The following is a 21,894-nucleotide window of genomic DNA, read 5'->3' on the forward strand; positions in this document are numbered from 1 at the left end:
ACATCCTATTCAGCATTTAATATTGCCACTTTTTTTTAAGTCATTCTAATAGATGTATTTCCTTATGGTTTTAAGTTGGATTTTCTTTAATGACCAATGATATTAAAATCTATGCTTATTTGTCATCTGTATCTTTTCTTTGGAAATGTTGCTATTAATTTTTTGCCATTTTATTGGATTTTTTCCTCATTAATGAGTTTTGAAAGTTTTTAATATATATTGGATATTATATCTTTTGGAAAGTTAATATTATAATAAATATTGAAAAGTCTTCTATAACAATAAGTATATTTTGAAATATTAGGTCAATCATATTTAAGTCAGAAATTATGAACAATGCTTTGGTACCCTTATTTGCTAGACTCTCTATGCAAGACTCACTATTCAGACTAAACATAGGTTGTCAGACTTGTCAGGAATTAATGTTATATAATATGAAGAATATAATAGCTTAGCAACAAAATAAGTCACCTTTTCAGGAATGTCAGAAAATAAAAAATTTATATTTCAAAAATTTCCTATTAAGTTTCTCACATTTATATAATTTTGCCATTGGTCTTGCCAACTTACAGTATTGTCTGGGTTATTTGATTAGGCTTAAAAAAAAAGTTATTTGAAAGAAGTTTCTTAACCTAAAAACTGAATAAAGAAGATAGGAATTCAAAATACCCTAGATTTTGAAGCTTTTTTTGAATCTTCCAAATTGAACTGGAGCATTTTGATCCTTAGGTTACAGGAGTAAGGCTTTTTCATTTGATTTTTTTTTTTTTTTAACATTTAATTTTGAGAGAGAGAGACAGAGTGCAAGTGGGGGAGGGGCAGAGAGAGAGAGGGAGACACAGAATCCAAAGCAGGCTCCAGTTTCTGAGCTGTCGGCACGGAGCCTGACTCGGGGCTTGAACTCACGAAAGAGAATTCATGACCTGAACCAAAGTCAGATACTTAAGCAACTGAGCCACCCATGCGCCCCTCATTAGATTTTAAATGTATGGATCATAGTGGTATTAAGAGTCCTGGGATTGTTTTTCTAAGGTATAGTGAATATACACTGTTTCATTATCACTTTCTGAAAAAGATTGTCCTCCTTACCTTTCACACCCCTGATTTTCTTTACTCTTGTGTAGTGGGTATTCTTTAGTTGTGAGCACTAAATTTTCTAAGCAGAGCGGGGTTATTGCATTGTATATATTGTGTGAGACTTTGTATGTATTTATGCTGTTATTAATCTACCTCTTAAAATGCATTGAAACATCAGTTACTGTTGGTTCCTCATTTTACAAAGTGGAAACTAGTTGGGGCGCCTGGGTGATTCAATCAGTTAGGTGTCAGACTTCGGCTTAGGTCATGATATCACGGTTCATGAATTCGAGCCCTGCATCAGGCTCTGTGTTGTCCAGCTCAGAACCTGGAACCTGCTTCAGATTCTATGTCTCTCTCTTTGTCTCTGCCCCTCCCCCGTTTGCACTCTGTCTTTCTCTGTCTCAAAAATGAATAAACATTAAACAACTTTTTAAAAAAGTGCAAACTAGTTGGAAGTCTTAGGAAACAATGAGTACACTTTAATAATCAGCAAAACTAGCTGCTCTCTTTTCAGTTATAGCATCAGTTAATTCTGTTCCACTAAAATTTTCAGTTACTGACCTTCCCATAACTTATCTGCTCATGTTGTACTTAGTACAATTACTGTTTCTGAAAAGGTGAAAATCTTTGTAATATACCTTCCCACATTTATTTCTATTAATAGTTGTACCTTGATACCAGTGCTAAAGGGATTTATTTTTTTTTTTTTAATTTTTTTTCAACGTTTATTTATTTATTTTTGGGAGAGAGAGAGACAGAGCATGAATGGGGAGGGACAGAGAGAGAGGGAGACACAGAATCAGAAACAGGCTCCAGGCTCCGAGCCATCAGCCCAGAGCCTGACGCGGGGCTCGAACTCACAGACCGCGAGATCGCGACCTGGCTGAAGTCGGACGCTTAACCGACTGCGCCACCCAGGCGCCCCTAAAGGGATTTATTCTAATGGTAGATTATGTTACTTTGTTTAAGTTAGTCATTGAGTCACTGCCCAGCTTTCTACATTTACAAGCTGTTTTCTGCTGCAAGTAGCACGCTTATGATCTTCAATATTATTTTTATTTTTACAGGAAGTCAGTGCTATCTTTTAGTAGACTTTAAATTCCATATGTGATCATTTCTTTCATTTTTTTTTTTCTTTTGGGCAGAGAGAGTGATCATGATGGGGGGAGAGGGGCACAGGGAGGAAGGGAGAGAGAAAGAGACAGAGAGACAGAGAGAGAATCTTAAGCAGGCTCCTCACTGAGTGTGGAGCAGGGCTCTATCCCACAACTCTGGGATCATGGCCTGAGCCAACATCAAAAGTTGGATGCTCAACCAACTCAGCCATCCACGTGCCCCACCATATATGATTGTATCATTTGATATCTTTTCTTGTGTATAGTACCATGCTGAGGTGGTCCTGTATCTCAGAAGATTTAATATTAAACCCAGCATCAGAAGACTAGTGGTCACAGCTTTGCCTACCAAACATTAGTGTTTGAAAGTTTCTCCACTTCCTTGTATGTTACTTTTCTTCTCAAATAGCAAAACATATAGATAGCTATCGTATTAATTGTCAGGAATTATCAGTTGTTTATAAAGTTATAATATGTGATATGAGAGTGGAAAGCATTACTTAGAATTTCAGTTCTATTCATTATCAGAACAAGTACAAAAACTTCTTTAGGAGTATATGGCATATTGCTTTTTTTTTTTTCTTGAGGCTAGTCCACAAGAAATTCTGAATTACATTCCAGTGACATTAATTTATATTTAAAAGTTTTCTTTAATAAAACCACTTTCATTATAAAATGAATATAAGCACATGAGTAAATGGTAGGAAATATAAAAAAGGAGAAAGCTTATATAAAAAATACCTTTGGCATGTTAATGTATTTTCTTCTGGTCATTTTTGTTAATAATTTCATTAAAAAATAATGAATATGTGAAATGCATCTCTGATTGTTCTGAACATCCATTCTTTTGTTTTTTGTTAATTTGTCCATTTATCTGAGCCTTAATATTTTCATTTCTCTTCCCTATGAGAATATTAAATTAACATTTTAAAAATTGAATTAATTTATTAAAATACCAAAATACATAATAATATCTTAAGATATTTTTTAAATTATATAAAGTAAATGTAATAACCATTTTTCATATTGTAAAATTTCTTTATATTTAATTTGCTTGGATTTGTTTAATTTTGCTTTTATAGAGAAAAATTTTAAATATTTTTACATTATCAAATTTGTTTTTATTCATTTTTTACTTCCATTGTTTGGAAACTCTCATCTAGAAGTTGGATAAGCACCGAATCCAGTTTTTCTGTAGCATTTTATTTAAGTAACATTCTCTCTGGAAGTTTTTAAACATGAAAGCTGTATATATTTTATTAATTTGGGTTTCACAAATAGACTGCTAGTAGGAAAATGCATCAGCTATTGTTCTTTCACTTCTGTCAGTCATTTGATTGAAGTGTTAGATATGCCCACTCCATTTAGACAAAGAAGCTTAACCAAAAGGAGAAAGTAAGAATGAATCTATTATGTACTAAATTGCCACTTTACTCCCTGTAGAAAAAAATCACATAATAGAAATATGTTGAAGTTTCCCATAAAATATAAAGCTTTTAAACAATTTCATCTCTAAGCAACATAGGAAATACTTAATATTTTCACATAATTATTAGATTATTTACCTATCAAATTATAATCATAGTTTGAAGTTCATTAATGTTTCAGCCTGAATTTATGGTTTTGTTCATTAAAGATACATAGTCCTTCATCTTTTTGAGGTATTTTCCATTGACTACATTGATAGTTTTGACACAAAGACCATTTACTGACAAACAAAATTTTGTGTCAGCTAGAAAAGTATAGAGAGAAAATCTGGTTGTAATTTATGTTCCTAATCCCTGCAAGAGATAAAAAGAAACAAATCTTGCCTCCTTAGAATCACTTCCCTAAATAGAAATGTTTCTTGGTTTGTTTGTTACTATATAGGAATTCCCTTTGTTCCATACAATTTCTTTTCTCTCTTGTATTTACCTTCTCAACATCATCCACTTGGTCATCCAAACTAGAAATCTCAGAATTGTCATCCCTCTACCACATCTTCTGCTTCCAGCTATTTATCACGTGTTATGTCTTCAACTTCAGAAATGCTTCCTTAGTTTAATAATTTCTCTCTAGCATCCTAGCTCAACATCTGATCTTTGGTATGAACTATTTGAAAAGTGGCAATCTGCCTGTCTTTATTCTACACTGTCCTCCAAACAGCGCTGACTTCATTAAACAACAAAACAAGTCTGTTTTTCACACTGTTGGCAAACAGAGTTTAGTAATTTCTCCTTGCGTACTGAATAATGTCTACATTTATTAGCGTGGCAGAGAGAGTTATGTTTGTCAGTTTTTACTACTTTGATTTTGACCTATATTTTAGTCTGTGTTTAAATTGTTTCCTGAATATGTCATATTTTTGTTTTACCCTCAGTCCTGAATATTTTTTCTCCCTTATCTGTCAAATTCAGTTCAAGTGTTAAATTTTTCCTGCCTCTTTCATTCAGAATCACTTACTTCTCTGCTCTATGTTTTATTCTGCTTTGTCCTATATGTAGTTCTTTTTAGATACTTATGTAGAAAATTGTTATGTTCTTCCACTATAAAATGAAGTAAAAAGTGTCTTCATTACAAAGCAGTTTATTATGCTTATTACACAGTTGAAATAAATGTATACAAGATCCATAATTCCTCCTACTTTGGAGCTAACCACTGTTAACTCCTTGGTTGTACTTTTCTAGATCCTTTATATATATATTACATATTATTATTATTATAATCATATATTTTGTATATTATTTATATATGTATATATACACACACACATATATATATATAGGGTAATTTTGTTTGTAATATACACAGGTATATTTTAATTCTATTGAGTTGTATTATACATTTGAAATATATGGAAAATATCAGTAGATAGAGGTCTAACATTTTAAAATATTTAACTCTTTAGTAGAAGCAGTGCATACATACAGTAAAAATGAAGTGAAAGATTAAATACTTCCCTCTAAGACTTAGACATTCACCAGGATTCGTTAGGATTTATTAGGTCAAAGTTTGGAATAAGCCTAAGTTTGCCCATTACTATCCACTGTTATCTGTGCATGTTATGCTGGAGGTCCTCAGTCTTTGCACTAAGGCAAGAAAAATAGAGAAAAAATTGTCACTGTTCACAAAAGTTATGTCCGACAAAAACAGATAATTATTGGAATTAGAGATGTTAGCAACTTGGGTAGGTAAAAATTGTTATATAAAGAATTATATTTCTGAACACCAGCAACAAATAAAAACTAGGTTTAAACAAATATTACTTCTAGTAGTATTAAAGCAGGAAATAATAGTGACTTGAACAGAAGATGCACAAGATTTATGGCAAAAATTATGAAACTAATTGAGAAGTACTAAAGACCTAAATAAATATATTGTGATGCACACTGTGATCAGGTATTAGTCAGTTTAATATTAGAAAGGTTATAACTTCCATATATATCTTTAATACAGTCCTAGTCAAAATCACTACAAATTGTTATTTGGAAATTGACATCTAGTTGTACATTTATATAGAAGTATAAAGGACCAAGAATAATATTCAATGACGAAGAACAAGATGAAGGTACTTGCTTTTCATTAAGACTTACAAGGCAATAGTAATTAAGACAAAATGCAGATTGTGCAGGGGTAGAAATGTACATCAGTGAATCAATTAAGAGCCCAGAGATGGTCAAGCGTACATATATCATTATGTCTGCCTGCCTTTCTATCTTCTATTTATTTATGGTGATGATGCCTCTGGCCATCACACAAAAAGCCCAACAATGTAACTTCCCTTCTTCTGCACTCCAGAGCTACAAATACTAACAGTTAATGTTTTTAGTTTATCATTATAAAATTTATGTAATGTAGTTATATTCCTTAATTAACAAATTTACATGTCTATGGACTCTTCCTCTGGAAGATGAACAATATAGTGCACTTATACTATTTTTCTCTTTTTCCTTCTTCATTGCTTTCTTTATGCTATTTCATACATTTTAATCTTCCTACTGATTGATTTTATGACTTTAAACAGTGTACTTAAAATCCTTTTTAAAAATTTGATTATTCGATGCAGAAAAGGCCTTTGACAAAATCCAGCACCCTTTCTTAATAAAAACCCTTGAGAAAGTCGGGATAGAAGGAACATACTTAAAGATCATAAAAGCCATTTATGAAAAGCCCACAGCTAACATCATCCTCAACGGGGAAAAACTGAGAGCTTTTTCCCTGAGATCAGGAACACGACAGGGATGCCCACTCTCACCACTGTTGTTTAACATAGTGCTGGAAGTGCTAGCATCAGCAATCAGACAACAAAAGGAAATCAAAGGCATCAAAATTGGCAAAGATGAAGTCAAGCTTTCGCTTTTTGCAGATGACATGATATTATACATGGAAAATCCGATAGACTCCACCAAAAGTCTGCTAGAACTTATACATGAATTCAGCAAAGTTGCAGGATACAAAATCAATGTACAGAAATCAGTTGCATTCTTATACACTAACAATGAAGCAACAGAAAGACAAATAAAGAAACTGATCCCATTCACAATTGCACCAAGAAGCATAAAATACCTAGGAATAAATCTAACCAAAGATGTAAAGGATCTGTATGCTGAAAACTATAGAAAGCTTATGAAGGTAATTGAAGAAGATTTAAAGAAATGGAAAGACATTCCCTGCTCATGGATTGGAAGAATAAATATTGTCAAAATGTCAATACTACCCAAAGCTATCTACACATTCAATGCAATCCCAATCAAAATCGCACCAGCATTCTTCTCGAAACTAGAACAAGCAATCCTAAAATTCATATGGAACCACAAAAGGCCCCGAATAGCCAAAGTAATTTTGAAGAAGAAGACCAAAGCAGGAGGCATCACAATCCCAGACTTTAGCCTCTACTACAAAGCTGTAATCATCAAGACAGCATGGTATTGGCACAAAAACAGACACATAGACCAATGGAATAGAATAGAAACCCCAGAACTAGACCCACAAACGTATGGCCAACTCATCTTTGACAAAGCAGGAAAGAACATCCAATGGAAAAAAGACAGTCTCTTTAACAAAAGGTGCTGGGAGAACTGGACAGCAACATGCAGAAGGTTGAAACTAGACCACTTTCTCACACCATTCACAAAAATAAACTCAAAATGGATAAAGGACCTGAATGTGAGGCAGGAAACCATCAAAACCTTAGAGGAGAAAGCAGGAAAAGACCTCTCTGACCTCAGCCGTAGCAATCTCTTACTCGACACATCCCCAAAGGCAAGGGAATTAAAAGCAAAAGTGAATTACTGGGACCTTATGAAGATAAAAAGCTTCTGCACAGCAAAGGAAACAACCAACAAAACTAAAAGGCAACCAACGGAATGGGAAAAGATATTTGCAAATGACATATCGGACAAAGGGCTAGTATCCAAAATCTATAAAGCGCTCACCAAACTCCACACCCGAAAAACAAATAACCCAGTGAAGAAATGGGCAGAAAACATGAATAGACACTTCTCTAAAGAAGACATCCGGATGGCCAACAGGCACATGAAAAGATGTTCAGCGTCGCTCCTTATCAGGGAAATACAAATCAAAACCACACTCAGGTATCACCTCACGCCAGTCAGAGTGGCCAAAATGAACAAATCAGGAGACTATAGATGCTGGAGAGGATGTGGAGAAACGGGAACCCTCTTGCACTGTTGGTGGGAATGCAAATTGGTGCAGCCGCTCTGGAAAGCAGTGTGGAGGTTCCTCAGAAAATTAAAAATAGACCTACCCTATGACCCAGCAATAGCACTGCTAGGAATTTATCCAAGGGATACAGGAGTACTGATGCATAGGGGCACTTGTACCCCAATGTTCATAGCAGCACTCTCAACAATAGCCAAATTATGGAAAGAGCCTAAATGTCCATCAACTGATGAATGGATAAAGAAATTGTGGTTTATATACACAATGGAATACTACGTGGCAATGAGAAAAAATGAAATATGGCCTTTTGTAGCAACGTGGATGGAACTGGAGAGTGTGATGCTAAGTGAAATAAGCCATACAGAGAAAGACAGATACCATATGGTTTCACTCTTATGTGGATCCTGAGAAACTTAACAGGAACCCATGGGGGAGGGGAAGGAAAAAAAAAAAAAAAGAGGTTAGAGTGGGAGAGAGCCAAAGCATAAGAGACTGTTAAAAACAGAACGAACTGAGGGTCGATGGGGGGTGGGAGAGAGGAGAGGGTGGGTGATGGGTATTGAGGAGGGCACCTTTTGGGATGAGCACTGGGTGTTGTATGGAAACCAATTTGACAATAAATTTCATATATTAAAAAAAATAAAATAAAATGAACAAAAAAAATCTGATTATTAACATTTGAGATACTTATGAACTCTAACTGAAGGAGAGAAAATGAGAAAACTTTTTCTTTCATCTTTCCCTTCTTCCATTCAAAATATCCATGTATATACAATGTTTTTATATTTTGTAAATGTTATTAAGTATTACAAATGTTTGCAATTGTAATTAAATGTTACATGTTTTATCTCAGCATAGTTTCTAAAATTGAAAACCAGACAAAAGGCTTTCATTACCAAATAACTAGGTAACTATTATTCTTTGTAGAACCATGTACTGTAGTGTATGTATGGATTCATAGAAGAGAAATACATTACTTTGTTATTAAAATATTTGCTACTTAAGGAAGAATTTTACATGTAATAAGATTTATTACATGTAATAATTTTACATGTAATGGTTCCTCCTTTAATTTCTTTTTGGACTCCTTTACTTTTTCAAAGTTATACACAGTTATCACTTTTTTCCCTTTTTTTTTGTTGTTGTTGTAAACCCATGCTATCTTCTTTCTTATGTTTTGTTTTGATTGTTACACCTCCTCCTTAGTAACTTTTCTTTTCATAATTGCCAGTACTTACATGTGAAGCTTATATTTTCCCTTATCATGAGTTGATAATCTGAGTGGATATTGAATTCTATTTTGAAAATCTTTTTTTTTCTTCTAGCATAGAATATAATGTGGGGGTTTTTTTTGTTTGTTTTTTTTAGCATCCTCTGTTCTTTAAGAAATCTGATGTACTCTGATTCTTACTCCTTTTCAGGTAATCTGTTATTTTTCACTCTAGAAGTTCTTAAGGTTTTCTCTTGATATGAAGAATTCTGAAATTGAATAAGTATTGTCCAAATATGGATCCTAGTCCCCTCCCTAATGGAATTGCTTCACATTTGAACAAATCTGAAGATTATATATTTTTTCTCTTTCGAAAACATTTTTTTCTAGAATTTCTTTCTTACCCTTCATTATCTCTAGTCTCCCCATCATTCTTCTTAAATGGATCTTGGGCTACCTGATCCATTCTCTGTGCTTAATTTTTCTTTCATACTCTTCATCTCTTATATTTCCTACGGATTTTGGGCATTTTCCTGGGTATTTTCAGCTTTCTTACCTTCATCTTATTTTTTATCCAAAGCCATTTTTATCGCTCAGGTCCTTCACTCAACTATTGATATTTTTAAAAATTCAGAAGTGGTAAAACTAATTTATAGAAACTCTGTTATTTTTTAGTTGCTTCTTTTTCATATAATTAGGCAGGCAGGTTTTTCTGCGTTTTCTCTGAGAAAAAAATGAAAAAGGAATGGAAAATAGTGCAGCAGTTCTTCAAAAAGTTCAGAAGTTATTGTTAATAGTTAAAAGTTAAACTGACCCAGTAGTTCCACTCCTAGGCATATGCCCAAGAGAAATGAAAATATTATGTCAACACAAAACCTTGTATGTGAATGTTTATTATGGTATTTTCCATAACAAATCAAAAGATGAAAGCAGTCTAAGTATCTGGGATGGATGAATGGATAAACAAAATGTGGTATATCCATATAACACAATGTTATTCAGCTAAAAAAAGGAGTAAAGTACTAATAGATGCTGCAGCATGTATGAACACTGATAACATTATTCTAAGTGAAAGAATCCAGTCAACAAAATCATTCACATATTATATGATTCCATTTATATGAAATGGCTAGAATAGACAAAAATACAGACATAGAAAGTGGAATAGCAGTTATTTAGGGTGGGGAAGGATGATGGGGATATTCGGTTTTGGTAACTAAAGGTTTGGGTGTTTCTTTATGAGTTAATGGAAATATTCTTGATAGTGGTGATGGTGCACAATTATGGATTTATTTAAAATGATTGGATAATAGACCTCAAATGAGTGAATTAATAAAGCTGCTACCAAAAAAAAGTTAAAAAAAAATTTTTTTTTAACATTTATTTTTTTTGAGACAGAGACATGAACAGGGGAGGGTCAGAGAAAGAGGGAGACACAGAATCCAAAACAGGCTTCAGGCTCTGAGCTGTCAGCACAGAGCCTGACGTGGGGCTCGAACCCACAGACCGCGAGATCATGACCTGAGCCGAAGTCGGACGCTCAACTGACTGAGCCACCCAGGCACCCCAAAAAAAGTTTTTTAAAGAAAAAAAATTTTTCAGGTAGGCTAGGAAGCTACACAATTATTTGGGATATGGAGGACTTTCAACAACAAATTGGAACATTTAAACAAATTGTACTCTTGTGGGTAAGGTAGGAGAGGCTGGACAGTGTTCCAAATGGAATGTTTAAAGGAATTACTTTTTTATGTCTCCTATCACTGCTTTGTCAATTCTATTATGTGTTCTTTCTGTAAAGTTAGTATTTATTATTTCTTCAATTTGTGGTCTGTGTTTGGCCTCTTTGCTTGCTTTGTGGTATTGTTATACGTTTTTTCATATATAGGTAAACATATAAATATATATGTATAAATATATATAAAACATGTTTTTTGACATCTGGTAAGACTTGGGAAAGCATGCAAACATATGCATCATCATCCATCTTGAAATATGAGGTCCTATAATTTTTATATTTGAACTAATTCCAAAAGTAATATTAATAAACAAAATTTTGGTTTTTATAGAAAACTCTTTACTGACTGAAATGATAAAAAATATACCCTGATTTGTGTGTATTTGTAATTAATTAACAAGTAATTTTGATACTGCAGTTCTGATTTTGACTCACCAGTGTGCCATATGTGACCTCTGGCAATCTACTCAAACTTTATGTCTAACTTTTCCCATTTTTTTTTAAGTTTATTTTTTATCTTTTGAGAGAGGGAGAGAGAGAGAGCGAGGGAGAGGCAGACAGAGAGAGAAAGAGATGATCCCAAGCAGGTTTGACATTGTGAGCACAGAGTCCGATATGGGGCTTGAACTCATGAACTGCGAGATCATGACCTGAAATGAAATCAAGAGTCTGACGCTTAGCCAACTGAGCCACCCAGGTGCCCCATTTCCCATTTCTTAAATGAAGGTGTTCTTTTAGGTCCATTTCAGCTCTAGAATTGATCATGTTTACTCTGTTTATTTTGTTATTGAACTCTTCCAGCACCTCCAACAGTACTTTTTTGTAATAAAGGGATATTCTTTATTTGTGTATGACTTTGATAGCCACTATTCACACGTGGCTGCTGAGCACTTGAAGTATGGCTAGTGTGCCTGAAGAACTGAATTTTAATGAGTTAGTTTTTTAATTTAATTTATTTTTTTCTTTTATTATTATTTTTAATGTTTATTCATTTTTGAGAGACAAAGAGAGACAGAGTGCAAGTAGGGGTGGGGCAGAGAGAGAGGGAGACACAGAATCTAAAGCAGGTTCCAGGCTCTGAGCTGTCAGCCCAGAGCCCGACACAGGGCTCGAACCCACAAACCGTGAGATAGATCATGACCTGAGCTGAAGTCAGACTCCTAACTGACTGAACCACCCAGGTGCCCCAAGTTAGTTTTTTATTTTAGAGAGCATGCAAGTAGGGCAGAGGGAGAGAGAGAGAGAGAGAATATCTTAAGCAGGTTCCACACTCAGTGCGAGCCCAGTGCTGGGCTCTGTCCACAACCCTGGGATCATGACCTGAGCCAAAAATCAAGAGTCAGGTACTCAACCAACTGAGCCACCCAGGTGCCCCTGAAGAACTGAATTTTAAATTTTATTTAACTTTATTAGTTTAAATTTGAATTCTGTAGCCTTCCTTGCCTCTTCCAGCTTTTGGTGGGTGTTGGCGTTCCTTGGCTCCTTATCACTCTAGTCTTTGCCTCCATCTTCACATGGTCTTCTCCTTTGTGTCTTTTCTTCTGTCCATTATGAGAAGACTTCTTACTGAACTTAGGCTCCTCCTGGGTAATGTAGGATGGAAGATCTTATCTCAAGCTCCTTAACTTACTTGTATCTCCAAAGCCTTCTTTTCTAAATAAGGTTACATTCACTGGTTATGGGGGAACATATCTTTATGGAGGCCACAATTCAACCTACTACAAATACGATCCAAAACCTTTGGAGGAATTGGCTTTTGACAGTGGAGGGACCTCAAATGAGCCTAGCAATTGATCACTGTATATTTACTTTATCCATTCACTCTCCCTTTCTTCTCCAATCTCTAACATCACACTTAGCTGGTATCTGTCTAGTTCAGAAAGTAAGTAGAAGAGGGGCACTTGGGTGGTCAGTTGGTTCAGCATCGACTTCAGCTCAGGTCACGATCTCATGGTTTGTGGATTCGGGCCCTGTATCAGCCTTTGTGCAGACAGTGTGGAGCCTGCAGCCTGCTTCAGATTCTGTGTCTCCCTCTCTCTCTGCTGTCCTCTGCCTGTGCTCTCTTTCTCTCTCTCTAAAAAATAAATAAACATTAAAAAAAAAAAAGTACCTAAGTAGAAGGGAACTTACCTTGAGCTACTGCAGCTACCTACCTCTGCATCTGTGCCTATATATTTTGCCTTTTCTACTGTTATTATTACATTGGTATTATTAGTGGCATATGAATTCTGCTGTCAAAATTCTGGGCAGGTTTGCTAGTTGTGTTTATTGTCATCTCCGTGTTTTACAGATGGAATCCCAAGGTAGTTGGATGTATGGGAGTGGGTATAACTCCATTTTTCCTATTCCTAATATAACCATATCTGTATTTGTCTTTTTGGTATTTTGAGGTTCTGTGAAATGTTTCATTTTAGTGAAAGGATCTACTTCTGTACTTTGTTTTTAAAATTTTGAAAATACTTGTCAATACTGAAACCTTCCTTGAATATTCTATTCATATCCCAATCTCCCTTTTTTGACCAACCTCCTCTAGCACTTGCTGTCTACATTGCATATATTCTGTTTTTTGATAATTTGATGGTTTCTAATTTTCTGTATTTTCTCATGTGTATTCATCCTTGTCTCCCTCCAACGCTTCTTAGTCCTTTGAAATTAAGGCACATACTTATGCCCCTTGGATATCTCTAACATGCTAAAGACATGCAGTAAGGAATATTGATTTGAAATCCAGGTTAATAAAGGCCATCTAATTTGAGATTTATTCAAATCAGTGTCCGTAGTTTTTTGCCTGGGTACATGAAAGTTTCATGTGTAGTGGATGTATGTATTTTCCTGGAGAGAAGTTCTATAGCTTTTATCAGATGCCAAAATAATGGCTTTAGATATTTAGATATTTAGATAAAGCTTTAGATCACTACTGTCTGTGTCTTTATATGGCAGATACAGAAATTACGTCACCAAGCAGCTTGCCTAGAATCATACCCCAATGTGTGGTTTCCCAGTTCTTTACATTTTAAACTAATTGTCTTTATGATATCTAAAACTTTTTAAACTTACTAGAATTTACATTTGTAAGGATTCTAGAGATCAACATTTAATATGGGAAAATATGCATTGCTTATAAGTAATAATTTATGAATTTGTATTTTTACCTTTTTTAGTATAGTGGTTAATTATGGACAGTTTATATATTTTAAATTCTTATAATTGTACATTTGTAGAAAAATTTTCATAAGTACAAATTCAGCATGCTTGTTTTTCATATATATTTTAATTCATTTATTCAACATAATTATATAATTGAAAATATTTTACTAATGGTGATTCAGTGTGCTTCTAATCAGAAAAATTTGCATTGTGACAACTGACAGATGCTAACTTACTTTTTTCTACTGTGATTTTCTTGTAGGTTTGATGAACTTGTAAAAAAATTCAAAGTCGAATATCATGCTGGTGGTTCTACCCAGAATTCTATTAAAGTGGCACAGGTTGGTTAATTATTTTAAAGGTTACAAAGAAATAGATTCGAAATGATTCTAGATTTATGGTCATTGTACATAATTGTTCCAATCTATATTTTATTGCTACAGAATAGTTTTGTTGGTTTTGAATTGGGATTTTAGCAATCATTGTCCATCTAATCAGCAAAAATTATCTTACTTTAATTGGTATTCCTTTGATTATTGGTAAGCTTAAACATGCTTTAATATGTTTATTGTTCACTTATATTTCTTCTTAATTACTTATTGAATTCATTCACTGTTTATTTTATAATTTTTAATGTGTTAATGACTTATGGAAATACTTTATATTTTATGGAAATTATCTGTTGAAAGTAATTATTATTCATACTTAAAATCTGCTTGTGGTGTATTTTACTGTGCCAAAGTTCTTAGTTTTTTAAATATAATTAAACTTTATGGCTTTTCTGAATTTTCTTTATCTTAACAAAACTTAAATTTACCCATTTATGGACAGGAATTGTGGCTCTCCTCTACTTAAAAATACTAATTTCAATCTAGCCCTCAGTTGAAGATTTTGTTTGCTTTTCAGTTCCCCTAATATTTTGAGAGTACTTTTCCTTTCCATCTGACTGATAATCCAAATACATAATTACCAAATTATAATTTGTGTCTAGGATAACCACAGTTTTCAAAAACAGTACTTTAGAAGTACTTGCCTTTAGAAGGACAATTTCTCAGATTTTCCTTGAAAGTCAGTAATAGGAGGAACTGATTCATTTGTACATAAAGCACATATTTATTGAGCTCCTGGTATATGTGCTAGTCATTGTGCTAGGTAACTTAAGTTCTCTTGTCCAAATTTTAAGAAAAATCTGAAAATATAGTTAGAACCTTAGAGTGGCTGATCCTGATATGGTCTTAGTTATATCTAATTCTGATATGGTCTTGTTGAATGAGGACATTGAGGTTTAGTTTAGAGTGGTCTAAAAAGTATAGGCAAATACACTAGAAAGGAGTTGACAGGGATACCCACCAGGGAAAGTACTGGGTTTTGTTTTGTATTAATGTGTTTGATTGGTTGGTTCGGGATTTTTCTTTCCATTCGAGTTCTCCTTCACCCACAAAACAACTTGATTATTGATTTCCATTTTTTCTATCACTCTATGTTATTAAAGAAGCACGTACTGGGCAGCAACTATAAGCCCCATAGACCTGTGCTCACAATGTCTGCCAGATTCTGTGAACTGGAGATCTAAAATAGGATAAAATATATGATATGGTAAGAATTCAGGGATCATCTATTCACAGACACTTAATTCTACATATTTTTTGATGGTATATACCATGTGAAATATATATTTTCTGTATGTGTTTTATATAATACATATTTTGAAATATTCAGTTCTTCCATTGAAATAAGAAAAATAGGGTGGATAGGATTCATAGATAATAAACTGGTAGCTTATAAGATTGAGACAAAAGTCATGGGATTTTTTTTTAAGTATAGATAGTAAATAATCAAGTAGTTTGGGAAATAGGTGAACATTCAGCTAGTTGAGGTCCTTTATAACTTGATTGCATCCTAAGGTGTTATACGTGAGTGTTAACTTAACCCCAGCTTTTCCCCTTGCTTCCTGCTGTTTGTTTTAAATGAATAAATGTGTAATGTAAACATCATGATTTAGTTGGTAGGCCCTTTTTGTTCTTTGCCCTCTGGAATAGCTGGCGTATTTATGTACGTGGAGGTACATAGTGCTTCAAGGTAACTTCCCCATACAATACCAAGGTTAGGTGAATTTCTCCTTGTTCTGTGGTTTAATAATACTTTACATGGTAGCTGTGGAAAAATATGTCAAAGGGAAATATAATGAAAGGGAGCATTAATTTACAAAGATCAAAACTTCTATGAAAGAAGAACTAAAAGTCATACAGGGAATAAAGTTTAACATTTCACAATCAATGTAGAGCTCATTTTGATGGATCTAACCAACAACCACACTTTGACATATCCATTGATATGGCAAATCATATCAACAAGAAAATGTTCCGTTTAGTTCTTAGATACTTTGATTTGTTAAGTCTGTTGAATCATATTCTTAAAGATTTTAGTGAAACCACAGGCAACATAAAACAAGATTGTTGAGATGTCCAAATATAATTCTAGACTTTACTCATCTGTGTATTTGACAGACAGTGCAAATTTAAATTTTGGACAATTTCATTCAGTGTAATTTTTTTAAAAAATAAAATAAAAGATCTTATCTGCAAAGTGTTTTGCGCCCTTTGTATATAGCACTGCTAAAATGTGATGTGATTTGCTTACTTCTGACATTGAAACTTTCATAGTGAATATTTTAGGGCACTTTTCAATGTTCTCAATATGTACAGGTACACTTAATGTGATTTTTGACTTTAAAGAAATGGAAGGAGATAGCCTCCTTGGACATGTGCCTAAAGAATGGCTATAATTGTTGTTGGACTTAGAAAAGATATCCTGCAGTAAAATATTTTTAAAGTGTGAGACAGGAAGAATGTCCTTGTCTAATTTGGCAATACATTGAGGATGAGAACGGAGAAAAAGATTATACTAAAACAGAAATTTTTATGCCATTTCTCCAAAAATGTTTGATGATATTTGAAGAAGCCATAAGGAGACTAGAAAAAACTTATACAACAAACAAATGTCTCATTTTTTGTGTAACATGACTGCTTCCTAACTCAAGGTGGAGAAAAAAAGTCACCACAAAAGGACAGCCAAGTTAAATAAGATCCTCTCAATGTCTTTACTAAAACTGTAACTCATTTGGAATGCAACTTTGATAGCATAAATTGAAATTACTAGTGTGCTTCTGAAATTATATTTATTTTACACATGGAAAGCAAAGATAATTAATCTATCAATGCAAAAGACATGATTGATTAACAGTTGGAATACCAAAACAAGCATTTAGATTCAAAATAGATGGATGTTTTGTGGAGTTTGAAACAATTTCTTACATATCTAAGTACCTGCCATTACTAGTAATTACAATCCTAAGTATTCTGTGCTTATTGAGAGGGTATTTAGCTTGATATCATCACAGGACTGACACCAAGAATATGGACTTGATACAAGCAGAGTGGTCAAAATGAAATTTACATTTAACGATACTCAATTTTACCACACTAAAAGGAAGGGTTCTACTCGGTACAGGGAAGTGTTATTATTGGAAAGGAGACACAAAGCATGAAACTATTTTATTTCATGGGACAAAAAGAAACATGTCATTGTTATTTTTTCTAAATACTGGTAATATTTGTTTAATCCCACTTTTTTTTCTCTTCTTTTAAAAAATCTTAGGGGGCACCTAGGTGGCCTCAGTCGGTTAAGCGTCCGACTTCGGCTCAGGTCATGATCTCGCAGTCCATGAGTTTGAGCCCCGTGTTGGGCTCTGTGCTGACAGCTCAGAACCGGGAGCCTGTTTCAGATTCGGTGTCTCCCTCTCTCTCTCTGACCCTCCTCTGTTCATGCTCTGTCTCTCTCTGTCTCAAAAGTAAATAAACGTTAAAAAAAATTTTTTTTAATTTAGTTGCATTTATATATATTAAGAATATAAAATGTGGCCTATAAAATTTAAATTCCAATCGAGTTAAAAAAAAGATAAAATAAGTTGCTGAATTTATTTTATCAAAAGAAACATAATAATGATTATTATATTTTCTCACACATATTTTTTGATTAGTCCTACTTTTAATTTTTTACTGATTGCCACTGTTAATTGTTCCTGTTGTTTCATTTAAATAGCACTCATGTTACAGAAAAGTAAATAATGCAGAATAATATGTTCTTTCAAATAGGTACTGTATTGGTTTACTCAGGCTGCCATAACAGTACCACAGACTGAGTGGTTATCCAAGAGATATTTATTTTCTAATAGTTCTGGAGGTGAGAAGTCCAAGACTGAGATGTCAGCAGCTTTAATTTCTTCTGACTCCTCTCTCCTGTTGCTACCTCTTCACATAATTGTAATTCTGTGCATACCCCTGGTGTCTATTTGTTTGTATCTAACTTTATAAGGACAATGGTCAAATTGGATTAGGATCCATCATAAGGACCACATGTTAACTTTTTTATCACTTTAAAGGCCCTTTCTCTAAATACAGTGCATTCTTAAATTCTAGGGCTTAGGGCTTCAATGTATGAATTTGGGGAGGACACAATTCAGTCCATGTCAAGTACTCATTTGTATGTTTTTTATTTTTGGTAGTGTACCATTTTGATTTTCTTATTTTCTTTTGTGTATGTGTTTTAGTTATTTTCTTAGTGACTACTTTGGGGATTACAATTAACATACTAAACTTATAACAACCTAGTTTAATTACTACCAACTTAGTTTCAGTGGCATACAAACAGTCCCTTCCTTTGAAAAGTCCCTTTCCATCCTCCCCCTTTATATTGTTATTGTCAGTAATTACATCTTTATACATTGCCCATTAATATAGATTTATAATTATTTTATTCATTTGCCTTTTAATTCCTACAGGAATAAAACAGGAGTTGCAAACCAAAAGTGTGGCAATACTGGCTTTTATATTTACCTATACAGTTACCTTTACCAGTGTTCTTTATCTTTTGTTATGTCTTCAGTTTACTATCTAGTGTCCTTTCATTTCAGTCTCAAGAACTCCTTTTAAGCATGTCTTGCAAGACAAGTCTACTATTAACAAACTCCTTTAGCTTTGTTTATCTGGGAATGTCTCAATTTCTCCTTTATTCTTAAAGAATAGTTTTGCTGGATATAGAATTGTTGGTTTACATTTCTTTTAGCATTTTAAATATCATCTCACTGCTTTCTGGCCTCCGTGGTTACTGATAGTCAGCTTTTAATCTTATTTATCCACTTCTCTCCCTGTTTTTAAGATTCTTTCTTTGTCTTTGATAGTTTGGTCAAGTCTTAGTATGGATCTCTTTGAATTCATATTCCTTGGAGTTCATTGGGCTTCTGGATGTGTAAATTCATGTATTTCCTCAGAATTGGGAAGTTTTAGGCCATCTTATTTCTAAATATTTTGTATTTGCCTCTCTCTTTCTCCTTGGATTTCCATAATATGTATGCTGGTCTGCTTGATGGTGGTGGTTGTCGTCGTCGTCGTCTTCTTCCTCTTCTTCTTCTTCTTCTTCTTCTTCTTCTTCTTCTTCTTCTTCTTCTTCTTCTTTTTCTTCTTCTTGATGTTTCTGTAGAACAGGTTTTGAGCTACCAGTTTGTTCCACAGTTATTTATCATATTAAAAATTTTTTTTTTGTCTGGTATGTTCATTCTTGGATTAGCATTCTAAAAACTTGCTTACTCTACCTTAAGACCAGTGGCTTATTGTTTCATATTCCCACACTGGGCTATTGGTTTTCTTAAACCTGGACTACTTAACTTACTTACCTCTTTGCAATCCTTATTTTATGCTACTGTGTACTCTCTCAAAACCTAGATCCTCACAACAGCTTAGGAGATAGACCAGATGATGTCTTCGTTTTAGTGATAAGGAAGGATTCTGATTAAATAAGATAGACAAAAATATGCCACAATAAGTAACTAGGTAAAGCAGAATTTAAAACCAGGTGTTTTAACTGGAACTTCTGATTTCTCTCCTTACTGGAGATTTTTCTCTCTTCCTTAGAAGACTTCAGTTTTGACTCGTCTATATGTGTGAGGTTTTGAGTGTTTTCATAAACCCTCTCCACTTCTTCCAGTCAGCTTTAATTTTGAAAGAATTGGAGGTTGTCAGGGAAAATCAAGTATCCATCATTTTAAATGTAGTTCTGAGTAAACCAACTTGTTCTTTCATGCTTCTTAGAGACAGCAATTTTTCTTGATGTTTAGATACCTTTTTGATCCTTGGACATTTATGCTTTTTTCTCAATAATTAAATTTTTTAGAAGCCTGATGACCAGGTATATGAGGTATTCCAAAGTATTTCTATGTTGTTTTAAGTTATGTAGGTTCACTTGTTTTTATGTTTCTTGCAAGTTAATTTACTGATTTTTCTAATGTTCTGTAGTCATTAAAAGTTTGTTATTGTTCTGGGCATCTAATCAAATATTTTAAGTGTCTTCTTATCCTTTGTTAACTGAACTATAAGCAGATCATCATTAGAATTGTTGAACAACAAAACTCAACCAAGTAAATTTGAAGCTCTAATTGGCTTCTTTAAATGATTTGTGAGTTAGGCAGCATCCCATCTCACAAGTAAAGGAGAGCTCTGTTGAGCTGCAGGAAAGGAACAGTTTTTATTTTATTTTTATTTTATTTTATTTTATTTTATTTTATTTTATTTTATTTTATTTTATTTCATTTCATTTCATTTCATTTCATTTTTTAATTTTTTTAATGTTTATTTTTGAGAAACAATGCAAGTGGGGGGTGGGCAGAGAGAGAGGGGGACAGAAGATCTGAAGCAGGCTCTGTGTTGACAGCAAAGAGCCAGATGCAAGGCTTGAATTCCTGAGTTGTGAGATCATGGCCTGAGCTGAAGTTGGAGGCTTAACCAACTGAGCCACCCAGGTTCCCCAGGATCAGTTTTTAAAGGCAGAAAAGGAATAGAAAAAAAGGAAACTATTAGGAAAGAATGTTGCCCTCCTAAGGGGAATGAAAAGGGTCTATCAGTACATTTCCCAGTGCTGACCAGGAAATTTCATATTGACTGGTTAAATGTTACATTTTTGGGGGTACGGAAACTGCAGTTAGGTTAGGTATTAAGTCTTGATTTGCTCACGTGGGGCTCTTAAGTGACTTCATTTTGGGCTTGTGGTTTTTCTTTTTAACAGAGTAAATTATTGCTTCTCTCTGTTATCCCCCAAAATGTTGAGGCTATATGAATTTTTATGACTCTATTCAATAATTAAGAGTAACCATTTTTCTATTATTTTAGTACCTGCCATCTTTGTAAATAAAGCATATTTTTCTCTCATTTGAAGCAGAGATCTTTGGGATGAGTGTAATGCCCCTGATTTCAAATCCGAGAGACCACCAAGGAGCCGATACAGATGCAAACACACGAGGGTTTATTTGCAAGCTTGGGCCCAAGTATACCCGACACAGCGGAGCAGGGACTTGGTCCCCTAGGTTATGAGGTGTAGCAGTTTTATGGGGGCCGGTGGCCAATGAGATTGTAACACACACAGAAAGTTGTACATTCATGTCAGTCCACACGCAGGTGGCCAATTGAATTACAATTTACCCTATAGTAACTGTTTGAACTAGCCTATCACTGTGGTAGGAATTGGCGCACAAGTTTGGCGAGCAAAAGGCGGGGTTTACATTCTTTGGCGGTTAGGGGTTCTGCATTCCTAAATGAGCCAGTTTCCAGTAAGGGTGTGCTCAGCGGCTTGACTAGGGTGGGGGAGTGTCTTAAGCAATAAGTAGGTCATGTGGGGGTTATACATGAGATGGTGGGTGTAGCACAAAATGGAGTTAGTCTTGCTCTGCTTGTCCAAGGGTAGGGGATTTTTGTAAAATTCCTTGGGTCCCACATGAGATAATACTTCTTTATTTGCTGTAGTCTAAATCATTTCATGGAAACAACTAAAATTGTATATGTTTCTTACCCCTCTCTCTATTTGTCTTTCGTTAGTAGCAATGACACCTCTCATTACAA

General features: G+C 34.1%; 1 protein-coding gene across 7 annotated transcripts in view; it reads left to right on the forward strand.

The window, feature by feature from the left end:
- Positions 1 to 21,894, forward strand: part of ADK (adenosine kinase) — a 528,728-nt gene that overhangs the window by 164,906 nt on the left and 341,928 nt on the right. For all 7 annotated transcript variants that reach the window (XM_053207898.1, XM_015067729.3, XM_053207897.1 and 4 more), the window contains one exon: positions 14,211 to 14,289. In XM_053207898.1, the coding sequence (XP_053063873.1) occupies positions 14,211 to 14,289 (79 nt within the window). The remainder of the gene's footprint in view (positions 1 to 14,210; positions 14,290 to 21,894) is intronic.

Source organism: Acinonyx jubatus, chromosome D2 (assembly GCF_027475565.1).
Source record: "Acinonyx jubatus isolate Ajub_Pintada_27869175 chromosome D2, VMU_Ajub_asm_v1.0, whole genome shotgun sequence".
In the NCBI taxonomy this organism is placed as follows: domain Eukaryota; kingdom Metazoa; phylum Chordata; class Mammalia; order Carnivora; family Felidae; genus Acinonyx; species Acinonyx jubatus.